At 38.4% G+C, this 16,759-nt stretch overlaps 1 protein-coding gene across 2 annotated transcripts; it reads left to right on the top strand.

Annotated features, from left to right (window-relative positions):
• Positions 1–2,271: 2,271 nt before the first annotated feature.
• On the top strand, positions 2,272–16,514 carry PDE6H (phosphodiesterase 6H). Of its 2 annotated transcripts, none has more exons than XM_060777214.2 (4): positions 2,272–2,376; positions 8,229–8,418; positions 11,167–11,207; positions 12,785–16,514. In XM_060777214.2, the coding sequence occupies exons 2-4, from the start codon at positions 8,273–8,275 to the stop codon at positions 12,859–12,861; spliced, it is 264 nt and encodes an 87-aa protein (XP_060633197.1). In that variant the 5' UTR covers positions 2,272–2,376; positions 8,229–8,272; the 3' UTR covers positions 12,862–16,514. The 2 variants fall into 2 exon arrangements, with proteins under 2 accessions (XP_060633197.1, XP_060633198.1); XM_060777215.2 differs by lacking the exon at positions 2,272–2,376 and adding an exon at positions 3,739–3,916.
• Positions 16,515–16,759: the final 245 nt, after the last annotated feature.

The following is a 16,759-nucleotide window of genomic DNA, read 5'->3' as shown; positions in this document are numbered from 1 at the left end:
GTTTTCTTTAAAAATAATTATGATTTTAAATTGCTTTTATCCTATTGACACAGTTTAATATTTTCACTTTTGTATGATGAGATTTTTATCCGTATTTGTGTTAATTTTTAAATCCACCCTGAGTTGCAGAGTAATGAAAAAGGTGGTAAAGAAAGAAAGAAAGAAGTAGATAGAGCATGTAAAGGATCAAAGGAGGGAAGATAAGATACCGAACATATGTTTCACATGTCAATCAATATACATAGTGCACTGCAGTGCAACGCTGATAAAAATGGAAAGAGGGATGATTGGAAAGGAAGAAAAATGAATAGCTTAAAATATAGGAAACTGTGAGGGCAAACACTATGTAAGAAGGAATAATGAAATGGCACAGAGAAGGCTTCAGTGCAGCTGAGACAGATGGAGAGCTGGAGGTGAGCAGGCATGTGAGAAGATCACATACGGCAAAACTGGTGACCCTTTATGTAGTTTCTCAAGCTGACAGAAGCTGACAGCAAACATGTGTACTGTCAGTCAAACTGAATAATCTTGTGTTAATCTGTTGGTCCCAAGCTCTGCAATGGGGGCATTTTGACACTAGATGCATGTGTTCACACACAGAACAGCAGATGCCTCAAGAAATTATCATCCATCTTTTCCAATATTGGATTCTTTTAATGGTTCTGTACATGTGTTTTTAATAATACTGTGGAACACAGAAATTGAGATATGGAGATACATTTCTATTTTGATATGGTGATGTAGTGTGTGGTGATAATGAAAACCTGATGTTAAATGTGTTGGACCACAAATAGCACCTGAAAACCTTACTCCTGAAGAAATGACTTTCATTTCTGCTTTTTAGCACTAACAGAGAGACTTACAGATCGCTTGAATGTAAACCTCTCCCCACCAAAAGAACTTATATATGATGTTACTCTTAGGTGTGTCCTCCCGCCCCCCATTTGCTTGTTTCTAAATCAGATCCCAGAATCCCTGGCTAGGATAGCTGTCTGGAGGGAATTACTTTGAACAAGGTATATACGAGGGTGGGTCAAAAAGTTTTGCCTCCTGTGTCACAAAAAAACATTAGAAATGAACATATAACAGCAGAAGTTGCTACAGATCATAGCCTGAACTATCCTCCAATCAAAACTACCATTCAACATAGTCACCATCAATTTGTACACATTTGCACCATTGTTTAATCCAGGCATCAAAACTAATTTGGAAAAAGTCATTGTTTTGCTTCGTGACTCATGCTTTTATAGCTGATTTAACATCATCCAAGTCATTCAATCTGGAACCTCGTAGGTTGTCTTTCAGAGGACCTTTGGCTTCTCTGCATAGTCTGACACTGAATGACATTAAAACAGCTTTAAAATCATGGGTCACAAAGCAAAACCCTGAATTTTTCCAAAATGGGTTTGATGCCTGGGTTAAATGATGGCGCAAATGTGTACAAATTGATGGTTATTATGTTAAACGGTAGTTTTGCGTAGAGCAGTGGTTCTCAGACTGTGGGTCCCCAGATACTTTGGCTTTCAACTCCCAGAAATTCCAACAGTTGGTAAACTGGCTGGGATTTCTGGGAGTTTTAGGCCAAAACACCTGGGGACCAACAGATTGAGAACCACTGGTGTAGAGGATAGTTCAGGCTATGATCTGTAGCAACTTCTGCTGTTATATTTTCATTTATAATGTTTTTATGGCACGGGAGGAAAAATTCTTTGACACACCCTCATATAAAACAATTAGCTCAAACAAGCCAGAATCAAACCTTGGCTTACTATCCTGCCTTGTTCATTTAAATCACATTTTCAGTAATTTTGGCAGAAATTCCTGTTATTAAGGCATGGCAGTATTTTCCAACACATAGACATTATGTATCTATGAAACAAAGACATTGGCTAAATCACCTTTTCATCCACTTACAAACGAAGTGGGATGTCAGTACCCACAGGGTGGGCAGTTTGTGGCTTTTTGAATGCCATCATATTGCAACTCCCATTGGCCCTAGCCAACAAGCCAAAGAAGATGGATGGAGGCTGTAGTCCAAGAATATCTTGATAACCATACATTGCCCACCTTTGGCCAACATAATGCTAGGAGCACTATAAAGGCTCCTCCGAGGAAGTTCTGCTGTCTCCAATGTTCTCCTAATACAGCTCTCCCCAAATGCACTCCAAAGTACAGCTGGGATCAGCATTCTCAGAAGCATGTTTGCTTCTGCTGAGAGGCCTGACACTTTGTAATTGGTGGCATTAAACAGTGATGTCACCTGGAGGATTAGGAGGACTTGGAGTATTTCTAGAGGATGAATAGCCTTTCTGAAATTTTTCTGATCAAAGTGAGTAGAAGATAACTTCATGGTTTCGAGGCGGAGTCCCCAATACTGTAAGTTTTATATTTAAATCTCTGCATCTCATAGTCAGTAGAACAGGGAGGGAAGGAAAAATATATTGTGGTTCTTGCTTTAGAATTAGAAACTTTTAAGAATGCACTGAAACCTTGTTTAAATGTTATTGTACGTTGATCTCTGAAGTTAAATGAATTCACAAGCAGTAAAGATGATATCGTTTGAAATTGCTGATCTTTCCTTTTTTTAAAAAGTCAGATGTAGTAGCTCTTTATTCACTAGATTAACTGTGTTTTGAGCATGTAGGCAATACTGGGTGAGTTTTGTCACTTTTTCCTTAGGCCTTTCCTTAGCAATATTTTGATCTACCAGTTGGCAGTTGTGGTCATATGGGTTGATGTGTTTGGCTGGGTTTGCTGAGAAATATTCCTAACAGAGTTCTTTAAAGTATTTCAAACATTGCTAGGCAATGAGAACGGGAAATTTTAAGGAATACATACATGGCTGAGCTTGGTGGTGATAATTCTACAAATGCTCTATTAAACCAGTGGGAGATTTGCACTTGACATCATTTGGAGGAAGATTTTCCAATTTCAGTGATTGCTGGATAACCCTATTTTTTACTACTGGAAGAGATAAGAAGAGGAAAAGACTTTTGTCATGTTGATGCTGGAAATATTCATTATGAGCAGCTGGAACAAGTCATCCCAAAACAGGAATAAATCTGCAATATGCTTCTGGAATCACATCTGAAGATGGATTAAATAATTTCTAGGTAGGAAACTGGTAGAAGAAACTCATAGTAGTACCATACTATTTGTCTGATGCACACTGCCAGATTGAGAAGAATCTAAATAGCTCCTTCTGATGACTGGATTTTGAGACTTTGTGGAGATCTCAGAACATACCACAATGGGTCCACTGTCATCCACTATGGAACACTTAAGGTTGCAGTTTTTACATGGTTAGTCCTGCTTTTCCATGGACCTGCAAAATGTTACTATTGGACATAGAGCACATATAGAAGGGTCTCCATTTAAAAGCTCAGAGCAACCCATCTGGAGTTCAGGGTCTTCTTCTGCTATAAAAGATAATGCCTGTTTTGCCTTTCCTGGAGGATCAGTGATTAAAGTTTTGAAAGGGATGGATTAAGAAGAGACGATTTGCCATTCGCACACAAGCCTTCTTGTTTACACAACAAAGCGAAGAAGCAGAAGGAAGATTAAGTTGAAGGGTGAGTTTCCACCTGACAGCATCACACTAAGAACATTATCATTGCCAATTGCATTAGATGAAATTAGCCATCTACGTCAGCAAGGTCATTATACAATGGATCACCTCTTACACTAAATAGGGATCTGTCAGAATCAATTAGAAAATGCTGAGCTTGAGGCTGGAGGCTGGAGGCGGAGGATGAAGGTGGGAAGAGAAAGGACACTTAATTGCACAGCCATTTTCCAGCGACATTTTACTTCTAATGCCTGCAGCTGGTTTGTTCATCTCAGAACTGTGCAGGGATTTGGTAATAACTACAGGCAACTAAACCAGCAGAATTGCTGTTGAACATTCCTGAGAGAGGTAAGTTTCAAAGGATGAAAAGAGGACCTTAAAGACGTGATGCTAAAGATCAAAGCCAAGCCAAGAGATTTAGTTAAGGCACTTAATATAGTACAATGCTAGTGAAAATTTGAGCACACAAACTCGAGTAAAGAAATCAATGGTGTGCTTTTGCTTGATTAATTTTTGCTGATGACTCAGAATCATGGTTCACAATAATTAGCAAATAGTTTTGCTAAAAAACCAAGTGGTACATTTTGATTTTTTCAGGAAATCTAGCAGTGAAAATAGTTTGTTTTTAAACTTGTTCAAAGGAGAAAAGGGCAGTGGAAAATCCAATAATAGGCTTCTCGTTGAAATGTTTTTTCTACTGTTGGTTATAATACAAAAAGTCTAAGCTGAGGATGAATGCGGAATGAAAATCCTTCAAATAAGGCTGAACTTAAGGACAAATGGTTGTGCTTAAGACACCATAGAGGTCTGTTTGCACTGATTCAAACTGGCACAGCCCCATTGGCTTCAGCAATGATAGGATGAAGGATTTCAGTGCTTGGAGTTAATTCTCAGCTTTGCTGTAAATGTCCATGATTAGATTGTTTTGTGTTTCCATCTCAAGATTGGCAAGGAGTTATCTGGGAAATGTGGTAGCAGGTTTCATTGTATGTAATCCTATGCATATTTTATTCTGCAAGCAACCTTGCATACTTCTCTAGGAAAAAGGCAGGACAAAATTAAAGTGATTGATTGATTAATTGATGTTTACTTGAACAAATGGTCTTTTGGGTTGACTTTAACTTCCAGAAGAAGGATGCATGAAAAAATGGTGTGTGTGGGGGGGGGGGGTTGTGTGTGTGTGTCGCTTCTGGTCTGAGAGAATTGGCTATCTGCAAGAACATTGCCTAGGAAATGCCCCATATGTCTTACCATACTGTGGGAGGCTGCTCTCATGTCCCTGCATGAGAAGCTGGAGCTGATGGACTGGAGGCCACCCCACACCTCGAATTCAAATCGCCAACCTTTCAGTCAGCAGTCCTACTGGAACAAGGATTTAAGCCATTGCACCACCGGGGGCTCCTATGAGAAAATGGCAACTATAAATGACAAACCACTGCACATTTACTTGGGTGTAAAACCTAGTGAATTCAAAATGCTGAATGACAGGCAGCATGTCATATATACATCTATAGGAAGCATGAAATTTGCCCAAGTAAGTCCTAAAGGTTTGTGGTAGCCAACAACATGTGCCCAAAATATTGGTACCTCGCTTTCTTCATTCTCAAAAGCAAAACAAACAAAAGCATGCAAAATCCTCCAGGGTTTTTTGCTTGTTCCTTTTGCTCTTTACCATGTCAACATGTACTAAATGGAAACAAAGCAAAACCGATTGTTTATTATGATCCTTTGTTTATTGAGACAGTGCTTTCTGCCAGAGAAGACAACAAGCTTGAACAAAGTGACTGCCAAAGTATTTTTGTTGTCTCATAAACAGGCCATGAAATGATTCATAATGATAGTGAATAATTGGATGATTGTGAATTCTGGTCTTCTTAAGTTCAATAACTTTACCTTTATTTTTCAAATGTTAGTATTACAAAAGAGTTGGCTTGCTTTTCAGAAAAGGTTTAGATGATAAATATCCCCCTTTATGTAATGTCCACAAGTTGTTTCCTTCTAAGACATTATATCTATTCTCATTATATCCTGGGATTTGCATTCATGCTTTTATAACCTAGAGATATAACATCCCCTCCCATAATAAGATGTTATGCTGTTGTATTAGTGTGATACACAGGGATCAAAAGATTAGACATGCACTCAGATACGTTGGGGCTAATTTTGTCTCTTCTCAGTAGGGGGCATAATAAAAGGAAACATCTAGAATAAAGAGTTACATAACTTGTGTAAGGAGTCATAAATGGGAGCTAGTGACGTGTCATGGGAGGAAAGAAAGGACACGTTCTTTTTGCCCTCTGGAACAAGGCAGCTGTATCCTAATATTTTTGATATTCTTTACATAAAAAGAGAAAAGTTAAATCTTTTTTGTAAAGTGATTTTTTTAGTGTAAATTAGAACATTGGTCTGTGTCTGGCAAAGTGGGAATCCATAAACAGTTAGCACATTAGCTGAAATTGGGCAATACCCATATTTGTTGTAGTAGTTATTGTTTAGGATTTGTAAGGAAAACTAGAAAGATTAGAAATTGAACAACTGCCAATGAACACAGAGCAGCTTCTCCTTAAGTTAATGTGTAAAGGAAAAAAACAGCAAGCGTGACTTTTATCACCTCTGCTCAGCAAGCAATTTTGATCCCTCTTCCAAAATTTATCTTCTATCCAACCCATAAAGTATAGATATACTGATGATATAGAAGACGTGTTCCCATGCACATAAAATCATGCTGGCTCTGAGAAAGAAGGCACGGATGTGTAGTTAAAAGAAGAAGAAAATTGCTGAGTTCCATGTTACAGAGAGAGTTGAAAAAACAATCATCGGAATAATAATAATAATAATCATAATCATAATCATAATCATAATCATAATTCTTACTCGCCTCTTTTAGTGGCTCAAGGTGGGTTACAGCATATGTTTTCAGGACCTAGAAGGCTAAAGTTCCTTGGCTACTATTTTCCTGTGAATGACTCTTATGACTAGCCTAGCTGCAAGCTTCCCTAGCCCAGTCTCACCCTATCTGGTTATATGCCATGCTTGTCTAAGATACGGAGGATCTTTTCAACAAAACATCCAGTGTGTTCAATTTCCATCTTACTATGTAAAACAATGTCATGAACTGCCCCTCAATCAATATAATGAATTAGTTGTTCCTCCTCTGTTTTGGGTGTTTGAAACATAAATAAGTAATAACAATAATATCAACTTTTTGTAGATCAGGTCAGAGTATTTCCCCATCTGGGTCACGTGGAGCATATCCAAAAGGAACCTCTGAACTACAACAATGGCCCAGGGGAACAGTATGTTGGCCGCAGGCCACAAGATTTCCATTCCTTATCTAGCTCCTTATTGTTTACCTGGCCTGGTAATGGCTCTTGAGATCTGAGATGGAGTATTTCTCATCATTTGGTACCTCATTGTTAACCTGCAAATGCCAAGGATTGAAACTGTGACCTTCTGGATGTAAAGCATGTGGTCCACCAAAAACAATTTCCTGATAAGAACAAGTAAATGGAAATACAGAAGGATCGCAGTCAGCCACATAATTACTCCATTGTTCTTAAATTACCACCTGGTCTTATCAGCCAGGAGCTCAGCAATTTTGCAGATAGATGGCTCAGCAGAGCTAGGCTGCTACATTTGCTTATCTTATTCAACCGAGGAGGAAAGAACATGTTGAGAAGTAGAAAAGTAACCTGCATGGAAAGAATTGCCCCATTTCCTAAACATTTTATGCTTTTGAAAGTATGCAACATGCTGTCCCTGTTGAATGTATGACCTATGCATAAGGAAGGAAGGCAGGCAGGGAAGGGAAAGTCTACCAATTTAAATCATACACTATCAATGGCACCTCCGTGGCCATTCTCTGTCTGGTGAAAAGGGGCAGGAGATCAAAGAGGTATCTGGTTATGTCCCTCTAACCCAGTGGTTCTCAACCTGTAGGTACCCAGGTTTTGGTCTACAATTCCCAGAAATCCCAGCCAGTTTACCAAAACATTTGGGGACCAACAGGTTGAGAACCACTGCTCTAATCAGATGTAGAGTAACTACACCATGCACTGAAATTCACTGGAGGCTCACTGCCATTGGTTTCCATCTGGCTACAAGGAGATAGACACTTCTCCAATCTATCTCTGCTACTAGTCATTGAATCGTCACTTTGTATGGTTGCAGCACCCAATTCATAAGTCCAGGTGAGGGTCAAAGACAATACCAACCTCCACAAGCAACAAAAAAGATATGTATTTGGCACGTGTCACTAACAGGATTTTAGCCAAAGCACTGCATCTTGCTTTTTTAAAAAAATACTGACATCCATATGAATGCTCGGATATTCAGAGTTCTAGAGTAGAGAACACAGGAACTAAATTAATTGAGGGCAAGACTCCTAACATTTTGAAATATTGATAGCTTGGTAAGGGAAGCTTATCAAGTCACAGTTCCACAGAACAAAGTATCACACTCCTCTCAAATTCCCCATTTATTCAAAGTTATACAAGCTTTGTTCTCCACTAAATCAGGTCAGTGTCTCTGGATTTCTTCAAGACTGGAATAGCAACCAAGAACATCTCTATTCTCTTACCTCTCCAACTGTCATGGCATCAAATATCATAAGTGATCAAATATTGTCACCTGATCATTAATTGTGTTATTTCTCTTCCAGAGAGAACAGTCTGAAAAGCTTGAGTGCCTCTGAGCAGCTTAAGAATGACGGAGAGCAACCCTCCTCCGGCTAACCTCAACACAGATGCAGCCAACACTGGGCCTACCACACCACGCAAGGGGCCTCCAAAATTCAAGCAAAGGCAAACAAGACAGTTCAAAAGCAAGCCCCCAAAGAAAGGAGTAAAAGGGTAAGAGAAAGGCAACTGAACAGAGAATTAGCTACATAAATGCTTATTAAGGCTGTGCAATACCAGCCAGTCCTCTTGTTAGCCAAAGGGACTCATCTATTGCTATGTAAACCTACTGCTTTAGGTTTGGGGTTGTTTGGGATTACCTTTCAGCAATTCCTTGCAATCCAGGCCCTCTGGTTAATTATAAACAGGGCTAAGAACCCCATGTAATGCTTCTCAGCAAGGTGGAATAGGTAACGGGCAAAAACGCTTAATGTAGGTGCCTGAACCATCAAGGCATGATGACAATAGTCACAGGTGTGTAACACCCTGTTGTTAGAGTAACGGGAGTTGGAATACTGCCAAGACATATAGGAATTAGCTAGAGATAATTTACTTCAATCTTCCCTGCTCTCCAAAAATATGCTAATTTGGGGCTCTTTGAAAATTACAGAAGCATGGTACCCTACCTGTGCTAAAACTTTAATTTCTGCATGAAATTGTACACTATGAATGTCCCTAAGTTTGTGAAAGCAGAAGTTAGTGCTGTTGACCTTGTGCTAAACTTGCATGTATGTGTACATAAACCTTACATCATAGAAATGCCAAAGGTCTCCAAGGAATTGCCTCTATGAAAAGTGAATCCTTCATAAGCACCCCCATTGCTTCGAAGTGGAATGTGCATGTACAAATATGTATGGTGGTGCAATTAAATGGAGCCAGTACCTGTTTGGGTTGGGGGGGGGGTGAGAAGTTTAATGAAAATCGGTCGTATTAGAGAAAACAGAAAAGTAAATAAAAGTCTTCTTGGGAGAGATTTTTATAGTTTAAAGATATACTGGTGGATTCTCAGACTATATTTTGAAATCAGATACAAAGATCAATGTGGATTACGTGAAATGACTGTTAGGCCAGAAATGCAGCCACTGATGGATGATGTCATTGGGATATATAACTTACTATGACCATTTGGAGTGAGACAACAGGAAATGAGAGAAATTTACCCATCGGAAGGGAAATTTACCCATCCTGAAAGAGTTGGGTAAAAAGTGTCTCCACGGAAACTTTATCCCCAATCCTTGTTTTTACATCAAGACATTTTTTTCAAAATCCAATTACCAAAGTCAGAAAGTGAGGTTAAGTCTTCTGGAAAAGGGGCACAGATAGCAAAATAAACGCCATAGGGGCGTTAAGCCTTCCCTATACTATCCAAAGCTTATCTATCTATCTATCTATCTATCTATCTATCTATCTTTAATTGAAGTTACACTTTAAAATATAGTGTATTTTAGTGTATTCCGACTTAGATAGATTCTGTAGGTTTGTTCTTAAGTTGAAATTCTATCTTGTTCGTAACTTGGGGACTGCCTGTATAAGATTACAAAACCATTTTCAGATCACACTCAAAAATTAAGCTAATTATGAGTCATAAAGTATGTCATTCCACAAAGTTGCAGGTTTTATTTTTCTTGGATGATAAAGTATGTAGGTTGACCCTAAATGTCACTGTGGCTCAGCTTATGGTAAAGTTGACATGAGTGACATGAAAGAAAGACTGCAAAGAGAAGCCATTGAAATCCACAAGCATGTGGACAATTTCAACAGAAAGGAAGAGACCATGAAAATGAACAAAATCTGGCTACCAGTATTAAAAAACTCTAAAATCACAACAGCAAAACAACAGAGAGGAAACAACCAGGCACATCTTAACACCTCTCAGCAAGAGATTTTCCTAGGCTCAGGCAGGCCTTCAAATGCTAATGAAGGTGGTCAGTTGAAACATTCACACCTAGCTCCAGCAGAGAAAAGCTCTTTGCCCCACCCCAGCCATTCCACAGTCCTTCCACAGACCCATTGTCCTAATTCCAACAGACCGCACTACCTCTGAGGATGCTTGCCATAGATGCATGCGAAACGTCAGGATAAATGCCTCTAGAACATGGCTCTATAGCCCGAAAAAACCCACAAGAACCTAGTGATTCCAGCCATGAAAGCCTTCGACAATACAGTGCTTGTTTTGTTTTGCAGTGTTTTTCAACAACAGTGCTCTTGCAATTGTTCACTATGGCACCAAACTAAAAGGATATACATTTTGTTAGCAGAAATGCCATTAGCCGTAAGTTTCTGGGTGTTTCTAAAACAGTGGGGTTCTACAAATCAAGACATGACAAAACTATGTCTTTTACTCTTTAACATATCTTTTTATGGAAGGGGAGAAAAAAGATGAATGAACACAAATGAACAATTAAAAGTGCAAGGTAGTAGCGTCTAGACCCCTTCCCTTACTAAAGTCTTTCTGTGAGAAGAAGCTTTACTTGGAAGCAGAAACTGCCAGTTCACTCACAGTGATAAGACCTTTTTTATGGGCAGATCCTTATTCTCTGATCTAAACGGATCACATGTACCAGAATGTGAGGAGGAGATTATATTCTATTTAAAGCTGGGCCATTTGTCTTTGGATTTGTAGTTCCACCTGTTCATAATCCCAACACTTAACATGCAAAACAAGGACAGGCCAAATACAGGAACTCACTAATGGGAAGAGGGGGGAAGAGAACACGCAATTCAGCTGAATGACTTGATCCTTCAATTAGTGCAGCTCTTGACTAGCTCATTCCCTTTCATGTTGTTATTCTCTTCTCAGGGTTATTGTTGCTGCTGTTCTTCTTAAAATATTGATGCATAAGCAGGTCCTCATTATCCTTCCTTGTCTTAGATGAACCACATCTCACCTCTCTTTTGTTTTTTGTTGGTTTTTTTCTGTAGCTTTGGAGATGATATCCCAGGAATGGAAGGGCTTGGAACAGGTAAACAAGATAAAATATTGCTTTGACTTTTGCCTTTGTGGGAAGAATGCAGAAATAGTAGTGTGCTTTGGATTAATCCACATGGTGAATAAAGTAGGGTGGATTGTTTTCCTGTTTTTTATCTGAAAAGATTTGCCAGATCATTTAGAACAGATGAGATCATCTCACCCCGTTTGCTGCTTCTGAGAATAGCAATCCACATGTTTCTAAAGATTTTGGATGATTGGCATAATGAACAGCTCCGCAGACCCAAACCTAATTATTTTGCTACTTAAAGACAATCACCAAATAGTGCCCCTTCCCATCCATTTCTGATATAAATCAGAAGATCCCACACACATTTTCCCCTTCACCTAGTACAACTGAAGTAACAAAGTAAAGCCCATTTCCTGCCCTTTTAACATCTGAGATAGTTGAGAGAGTACGAAGAATCAAGCCCTGGTCTCCGGAACCATAGTCTAGCACTCAAGCCACCTCTGAAATATGGCACTGGTAGTGAGTTCTATAGGTACCATGGATTGCCTGAAATAAACAGATCCTAGATCCAATCAAGCCTAAACCAGAATTTAAAATAACTAAATTGAGGCTATAACTGAGATAATTATAGGGAGTGGACAACCTCCCTACTAAAACAGCTCCATTGGCTGCCAATGTTTCCGGTCCAATTCAAGGTGCAGGCTATCACATACAAAGCCCTAAACATTTTGGGTCCTATCTATCTTCATGATCACATCTTCCCCTAAGAGTCTGTGTGGGCTTTATGATCTGCTGAGGAGGCCCTCCTCTCACCCCCGCCTCCATCACAAGCACAATTGGTGAAGACGAAGGAGAGGGCCTTCTTGGTGGTGGCCCCCTGGCTCTGGAACTCTCTCTCTAGGGAGATTACATTAGCGTCCACCCTATCCACATTCCGTAAAGACATGAAAATTTGGATGTTTCAATGTGCCTTTGATTAATTGGTCCATCGATTGACTAGGCCCCCCAGCCCTCCTCATTGTCTGGCCTTGTAGCACTTTATTACCCACCCTGCTCTTAACAGCTGTATTGCACTAGCCCTTGCCTGGCCCTTCTAGATCAGAACACACCAACTGTTGTCAGTTACTGGTTGATGATTATAGCTCTTATGTTTTTATGATGTCTGTTGTTTGGTTCAATTGTTTTAATTATTGAAATGTAGTGTTTTTAATTCGTGCTATATTTTATTTCTGTTTCTGTTGGGCTTGGTCCCCATGTAAGCTGCCCCAAGTCCCTTCGGGGAGATGGTGGTCGGATATAAGAATGAAATTACCGTTGTTGTTTTTACTGTTGTTGATGTTGATGTTGTTGTTGTTATTATTATTATTATTACCAACATGACTCATTAGTAAACACAATAATGCTTGGCAAAATTGGAGGCAGTAGGAAAAGAGGGACACCATATTATAGGTAGAACTCAGTAAAAGAAGCCATGATCCTGGATTTGCAATTCTTTTTTTCTTTTCTTTTTATAATAGGCTGCCTTAGAAGTCTCTCATACATAATAGTTGCCATAAACTGAAGTCAACTAAAAAAATATTTATTGTTTCTATCTTTTGCAGATATCACTGTGATCTGTCCCTGGGAAGCATTTAGCCACCTGGAGCTTCATGAGTTGGCGCAGTTTGGAATTATCTAAGCACCCCCAATTTTTGCTTGTGTATTTAGTGACATTGGGAGTTCTGGAACAGTTCTTGTCACCCATAACACTTATTCCTATCGTCCATCCAGAATGTTGGCATCATACAGAAACAGATTTCTTTATGAGTCAGTTATGACCAACTGTCGTTTTGATTTACCTTTGCAAGAATTAGGAAATGCTGCTAAAATAACCAATTGGTTCATCAGTTAAGAACTTGGAAAACATCAGGATATTCTTCATGTAAAATAGTATGAGCTATTTCTCCCTAAAATAATCCGTGTATGGCACGTCTCCATTTGTGATCCTATATTTCTTTTGTATATATTAAAAAATCTTGCCCATAATTCTCCATCTTGTGAATGTGTGTGCCTATGCAGGCAATCCTGGATTTTTCTGCCGTTTAATCCAGTCTTAAACCCCACACTAATAGCTGTATGCAAATAGCCACAAGAGCTAAGGTAACGAATAGCTTATAACAAACAAACCAAAAAGAATAAAAAGAAACATCTTAAAGGTTGCAAAAATATCCCATTATGCCAGAAAAATACTTGGGAACCTGTTGTATTCTGTGGGCAGGAAATATCACTAGAGGCAACATATTTCTAGCCATAACTTTTCATTTTTCTTGGGTCACGTTTTAATAAAGTGAATTGCAAGAAATTAGCTTTAGTCTTGAAGACATTAAGAACACTTTTATTTCACATCAGCTGGGCATTGCAAAGACTCCCAAATGAAAGTCTGGTTTGATTATTAACTCTATATAGCCCCAGTTGTGGCTTTCATTGCTGGAATGAATGGTAGTTAAGAAAATATGGGCACTCCCTACAGTAAGTCTGGATATCTTATATATGTTTACTTGGAAATAAGTAACCATGAGTACAGTGGGACTTACTTCAGAGTAGTCATACATGAGATAGCATTTTAACTTTCTTGGAAACAACAAGTAGACTGTTCTTCTGTAATAATAATAATAATAATAATAATAATAATAATAATAATCTTTATTTTATCCTTCTCTATCTCCCCGAGGGTGATTTACAATAAAAATGGGCAAAAATTCAATGCAAACGAACATAACAAAACAGATCAAATCATAAACAAATCATCAACTGAGCTCTTCAGTTGCTGGATATGATGGGTTTTCATTTTAAAACAGGTTCGTTTTTATTTATTAATATTGCTGCATCTTGTTTTCAACATATCCTGTAACTAAACTCTGAAAGCTGCTTTGCAGACTGCATGTTCTCTACATGTATACACTTGATTTTAAAGTGAAACTCTATATACCCATCAAGTTTGAAGATCATGTGAGTATCTACTTTGCCACATGTATATGGTAGAAAATAGAAACATGATTGGTTTGCACAAGATAAATTGTATGTGTTCTTCTATGCCTCCTTATGCCTATGTATATGTCGAAATCAGGGGAAAAAAATCTTGTGTGAAGTAGCCACAGTATCAGCAAAGAGACTCACATGACTGGAAGAATGTTTTTTGGGAAGGAAGTACTTTAATTCCTTTTTGTTGTTCTCACATCCCGCCCTGGACTTAGTCCCTGACAGCCCAAGATGATGAATAACATTGGTTGGAATTGCTGTAGAAAGCTCTAGGAGAAATCCTTCCTTTATCTGGGAAATAAATCTTTCCTTTGTTTGCCATTTGATATTAAGATGGGGAGTTGTTACCTTACAAACATTTGTAAGGGCACATCTACACTGGGCACATCTACACTGACCACTTAGGTTGATGTGCAACTGGCAAAGGAGGCAGCAGTTTCAGCAGAGTAATAGCACAGGAAGCCTTGGAACTGGGTTGAGGCCTGGATTATTTTTATATGCCACCGCAGAGATTGGCTTCAATCTGATTCCAGGATATCCAGTATTCACGACTTCACTGCCATAGAGGATTTATTTCTTCCAGCTCTCCTTGCACCAGTACACATATGTGGTTCAACAAAGCACCTGTTCCATAATCGGTTTTGCTATGCAATGTGATTTACACTTAGGCTTTATTTCCGAGTATCCCTCAACTTTACTGATCCTTTTTTAAACCCCTTAATGCCTTGATATTGCGCTATCAAGGTGTTTTCAAACTGCATTAAATGGTCAGTGTAGATGTGCCCCCTGTGAGTCCTACTTACTTTATCCTACTACTTCAGATGTCTGACTTACACTTGATGCACAGAGAAGTAGTCTGCATTATTGCTGTTAGGCATCAGCTTCTGTATAGCACACCTATCAAATAAAATACAATAATATGTCAAGTCTGGAAGTAAAAATGTTACGCTTCACCTCTTCAGGCTAAAGTGAAAATCAGCAAGTTAGCTTTAGTCCTGCTTTCAGTGCTATAAGCCAGATGCTGACTATAGCAATAGGAAAGAAAATTACGCTTAGTATGCTAAAGCAAACAAAAAAAGGAATTGTTCCACAATCATTACTCTTAATAAAGTGTGCACAACATTTTCATGCACTATTGCTCCTAATTTACTCAGCTTTTTCGTTAAAGAACAGCTTATGCTGTTTCTTCTTGAGATCCTTCCTGACTGTACTTTTACTTAGATTTAAAATGGACTTTTATTTCATTATCTTCAGTTGTGTTTTTCCTGGTTTTTTCCCTTCTTTGATTCTGCTTTCTCTGAAATTCTGTTTTATATAAGCCCTTGTCCTCTATTTTGCATTGATGGACAGATTTTCAAAATTAATGTACTTTGCATCATAGCTGAGGGAGTATGTCTGATTTTTGCTATCAGTCAACAAAGAAACAGAATGTTTGCTTCAATAAAAAAACTTCACTCTCTGTAAACAATATTGAACAACATATTAAAACAATGAGTATTAAGATAGGACCTAACTTTTTTTAATGTTTTCCATGTAATAATGTCCAGATTTCTTTCCTTGGTCTGCACGCCCCCTTTGTGGATGCTCCCCCTTAACAGATTTTATTATTTCTGACTTGTGTAACCTGTGCCTGCTGATCACTTCCCCTCATGTACAGATTTGAGTTTGTCTACACTAGGACCAGCAAGTAGAGAATTAGTATATATGACTGGTACAAGAAATATCAGTTAAGTATAGAATGGATACTTAATATATTGCCAAGAGTGAGAATATCTGTCAGTCATCAACAGGGGAATAGACCCTTGTTAATCACAGTGGCTGCTGCCCAGTAAAGGGAGATTGAGGTGGGATGCACTAACACTGTATACATCCCCAATAGATTTCAACGGATTATTATAACTGAAAGATAAAGAAAACCCATCTCACTATAGTGGGCAAAACTGACCAGCAGACCCATACATCTCCTTGTGCAGGAAGATGTATATATTCCTTCAATTATTGCTAAAGGTTGTTAGCACCATACCTTTAATTCATTTTTATTCCAACAATTAAGGAAAAGTGTCTTTTTTTAAAGATTACTACCATGTGATTAATCATATTCTGCAGGGAGGGATATGCTTCTTTTATGTATGTTTTGTTCGTGAATCCATGCTCCCTGCAGTTTGAACAATAGCACTGGGAAAGTGCTATTTTGAAAACAAGCTCTATATTTAATATTCTGTCAAAATGTCATAGTACATATCCTCCATCCTAGATATATCCTTATCCATTTACTATAAAATGCAAAAATGAAATAAAACATTGTTTAAAATACCCTGAGTACGGCATGCATTTGATTCCTCTTCTTAAAGCATTTTCCACAAAATATAGGAATGGTTCCAAATGTTAATGTGTGCATTTAGGCTAGTGCATGTGCTAAGTGTATATTTATACGAGTTACAGTTAAGTTTTTCCCAACTCCATCCTGTCACCCTACTCTTTCTTCAACGAAACAAACAAACAAACAAACAACAACAAAAAACAGAAAATTTCCAGAGATTACTTCAATAATAAGGGAT

This window comes from Anolis sagrei, chromosome 5 (assembly GCF_037176765.1).
Source record: "Anolis sagrei isolate rAnoSag1 chromosome 5, rAnoSag1.mat, whole genome shotgun sequence".
NCBI classification, from domain to species: Eukaryota; Metazoa; Chordata; class Lepidosauria; order Squamata; family Dactyloidae; genus Anolis; species Anolis sagrei.
Note: the sequence above shows the minus strand (reverse complement) of the source record. Positions and strands in the feature narration are given on the sequence as shown.

Excerpts from the sequence above, each read along its gene's own strand:
- PDE6H (XM_060777214.2), top strand. The coding sequence starts at position 8,273 with ATGACGGAGAGCAACCCTCCTCCGGCTAACCTCAACACAGATGCAGCC. Across the intron at positions 8,419-11,166 it reads CCAAAGAAAGGAGTAAAAGG|CTTTGGAGATGATATCCCAG; the intron begins GTAAGAGAAAGG and ends TTTTTTCTGTAG. Across the intron at positions 11,208-12,784 it reads AATGGAAGGGCTTGGAACAG|ATATCACTGTGATCTGTCCC; the intron begins GTAAACAAGATA and ends TATCTTTTGCAG.